Genomic DNA, 3,598 nt, shown 5'->3' on the forward strand with positions numbered 1-3,598 from the left:
GCCTGGCTGTTCCCCTTCTGCCTCTTCAAAGCGGCTGTCAGTCACACACAACCCACCGTCAGGCCTGCCGCTGAGCTGCCGTCCCCGCTCTGCCAGCCGCCACCCTGAGCGCAAAGGCTGCTGGGGGAAAGCGCGAGGCGAGGACTCCGGCTGCCTGTCTGCCTGCCGGCCTGCTCGAGGGCTGGGCACGCGCGCCTCGGCCATGGAGCTGATGTTGGCGGACACGCTGCTCTCGCGGTGCCCCGACTCAGTTGCCCTGCTCGGGGCGGTCTGCGGGGGCGGCCCAGGCGAGGCGCTCTCGGTGGAGCGAACGGAGACGCTGCGCTTCCTTCTCCAGCGGGTGGCGGGAGGCGGGTGGCGTGGGGAGGACGAAGCGAGGCGACTGGCCTGGGAGGCGGCGCTGGGTCGCTGCTTCCCAGTGCTGCTCGGAAGCGGCTCGGCGGCGGCGGAGGGGCGGCTGCGCCGGGTGAGGGCTGCCTGCGGGGCGCTGCGCTGTTGCGCCTCGCTCTGCGGGCCCTCCCTGGCGGAGCGGCTGGCCCGGGAGGCGCTGGAGTCGTTGGCCGCCGGCCCGGCTGGACGACTGCCGACCGAGGCCGCGGTCGAGCTCCTGGCTGCAGTGGCCCCGTGGCTGGTGGAGCCGACGCTGCTGGAGCGAACCGTAGGAGGCGCCCTGACGCTCTTGCAGCAGGAGGAGGACGAGGACAAAACGTTGCTGGTGGCGGGGAGGCTGCTGCCCGCTCTGGGGCGAAACAGCGCCGCCCTGGGTCGCGTGTGGGAAGGTCTGGTGTTCCCCCCCGAGAGTGCCCCGCAGCCGGTGAGCCGGACCCTGCTGGTGTTGAGCGCCCTCTCCGAAGCCGTGTTTCCCGCGGGCGCGCAGCAGCCAGGGAGCGGCACTGACGGCGAGGCTCCCCAGCTGCTGGATGCGCGGCTCTCGAGCGGCTTCTGGAGAGTGGTGCAGAGGGGACTGGCGGAGAGCGATGCCTTGTGCAGGAAGAGAGCCCGGTACTTGCTGAAGAGAGCGGTGGATGTGTCGGAGAAGCTGCATGCTGAATGCGTGTGCAGCCGTGACCCTGGAAATGGTACGTGCCTAGCCGCTCTGGGTGGTTGGCACGCTGGTGTAGGCTGTGGTACAGGGATGCCAGCCTCCAGGTGGGACCTGGGGATCCCCCGGAATTACAGTTACAGCTCATCTCCAGACTTCAGAGATCAGTTCCCCTGGAGAAAATGGATGCTTTGGAGGGCAGACTCTGTGGCATTGTACCCGATCTGAGGTCCCTGGATTCTCCAGGCTCCATCTCCAAATCTCCAGGGGGTTCCAAAACAACATTTGGCAACCCTACCCCCCCCATCCCCTGCTGGTGGTCAGGGGGGACCTGACAACCTAAACATGATGGCTGTGTGGAAGTGGAGTATGTCCAATGCAGCACCCCTGCTAACACTGTCAGCTCTGTAGGTAGATTCTGGTGGTTAGCCATGTTGGCCTGAAGCAGCTGGACAAAGTTTGAGTCCAGTGGCACCTCTCACTGTATTTAAAGAAGTGTGCTTTGCACATGAACGCTTATACCTTGCATAAAACTTTGTTGGCCTTAAAGGTGCCACTGGACTCAAGCTCTGTAGGTGTTAAATGTGAGGTGAAAAGCTGGCTGAGGTTGACTTTCCAGCCAACAGCAAGCTAGTCCTGTAGCCTTTTACCTTGTGTAGGATACCACAAACCACTCTAACTATGGAATAATAGACCTGTGCTAAATGTTTCATCTCCAGTGTGGTAGAGCAGAAGTTGCACTGAACTGGGAGTGGCTGAAAGTCAAGACCATCAGACTTTTTATTCATTACCTTTCTTCATCACTCTGGAGTGGTTGACTGGGCTGCATCACAACGACAACATTAAGTTCTCATGGTTGGGGGCTGGGATGCAGTAATGAGACCTGCTTCAGTGCCTTTAATAAAGTGTGCACAATGGTATATCTACATACGAGGGACATTTTCAGCAGCCGCTTGAATGAAGTCTTGAAGAATTAAGTCTCGCCCCCACCCACCCACGCAACATGAAAGCTAATCACATGACTTGCTGGCTTCATGGATCTTAGTGTGATTGAGTCCCCTGGAATTTTGTTCCCCTAGTTTGCCTTCCTAAGTGTGGATACCCTAATTTTGAGAAACTCTGAAATCTATTCTCATTAGCCTGAAAATCCCTAAACCACTTCTGCTTTTACCTCCTCATTTGTCCGATGATCTCGGGGAGATGATAAGTCTTAGAGGTCTGTGACAGATTAGTAGATTTGACTCATTTTTCGTTGGAACTGATTCCGTTGCTGATGGAACTGTTTGGCCATAGCAAATGTGGATAGAATGCAGATGGGAGGATCTTGGCCCACTTTCATGTCATGGATGTTCTGAACTTAGTAGAAGAAGCACATTTGGAAATCTTACTATTATATGATCTTTATGAGACGAACTGAATGAATATATAATCTGATTATTAATGTATTTATATTGTGATACCAATTAGCCCTGTGATCCACCAAAATCTCCAAACATCCCCCCCCCCCAATGATTCTGTAAGTCCTCAGAGGCTTCTGCAGGCTTATTTCTTCTCCCCATTTTTTTCTTTTGCTTGACTTTCAATTACTTCCCCATATTCTGTGCTCCTGGAGAATTGTCCTGATCAAACCCGGGTTTTTATATTAATTTTAGTTAATTTACAAATCTGTATTTTTTTGCATACTTGGGGAGTCCCCAACGATGTAGAAACCCTACTTGGTCTGCAGGTGGCCTGATTTTGATGCTTTTTAGTGGTCTTTAGGATGATTTTTTGAAAAATATAATAGCAATTCTATTTTTTTTTAAAAAAACCCACAAATCAGCCAATGTTTTCATCTAAGGTTATAACCCTACTCTGAGGGTTTTTCCAGATAGCAGTTTTTCCAGCAACCATAATGCCAACACAGGAAGATGAACTGGATATACTTAAAAGAGAAGGAGTTTTGATTTTACTCTTATTGTTACCCATGGTGATCAGGCTAGTTTGGACTAGTAGCCTTCAGCAGGGGAATTGCCATTGTCTTTTCATGGCTTGCAGGCGTGTCACTTCGTTGTGATTTGCAAATACTCTACAGTTGCTTTTGGAAGCAGCCTAAGGCATATCTGCATCCTACATTGCCATGCTTTGACACTGTGTTTCTGTTTGTCCCTTATTTGTTTTGATGTTTCTATTCTTTCTGGCGTGGTTTTTTAAAAAGCTGAATATGCATATAACCAACATTGTACTTCTGTAGATACCCCTTCATTTGCTTCAATATGTGTAGAAGGAGGGGATTTACTTCATGGAATTGTGAGGTAGCTGGGATTCTGGTTCTACTCCTTGATTGTTATTGTTTGTTTTTGTTTGGGAGATATCTGTGAGGGCAAACAATGCCGTCTCCAGTGGGTCAATGAACAGAAATATGACTGTTACATGACCTTGTTCGTATAAAACCTAGGGATGCCACAGTAAAGTTAGTGCCTCATTAAAGTATGAATTTGCTTTCATATTAAAATAGAGGAAGACACATCTAAAACTTTGGGATGTCATTCTTCTTCTGTCATTCTTCCTCTATCA

General features: G+C 51.3%; 1 protein-coding gene across 1 annotated transcript in view; it reads left to right on the forward strand.

The window, feature by feature from the left end:
- The first annotated feature begins 202 nt into the window (after positions 1-202).
- Positions 203-3,598, forward strand: part of TARBP1 (TAR (HIV-1) RNA binding protein 1) — a 45,236-nt gene continuing 41,840 nt past the window's right edge. Inside the window, exon 1 of the mRNA XM_015419836.1 lies at positions 203-1,079. Coding sequence (XP_015275322.1) covers positions 203-1,079 — 877 coding nt within the window. The remainder of the gene's footprint in view (positions 1,080-3,598) is intronic.

The sequence above is a fragment of the Gekko japonicus genome, unplaced genomic scaffold (assembly GCF_001447785.1).
Source record: "Gekko japonicus isolate JY-2015 unplaced genomic scaffold, Gekko_japonicus_V1.1 scaffold315, whole genome shotgun sequence".
NCBI lineage: Eukaryota > Metazoa > Chordata > Lepidosauria > Squamata > Gekkonidae > Gekko > Gekko japonicus.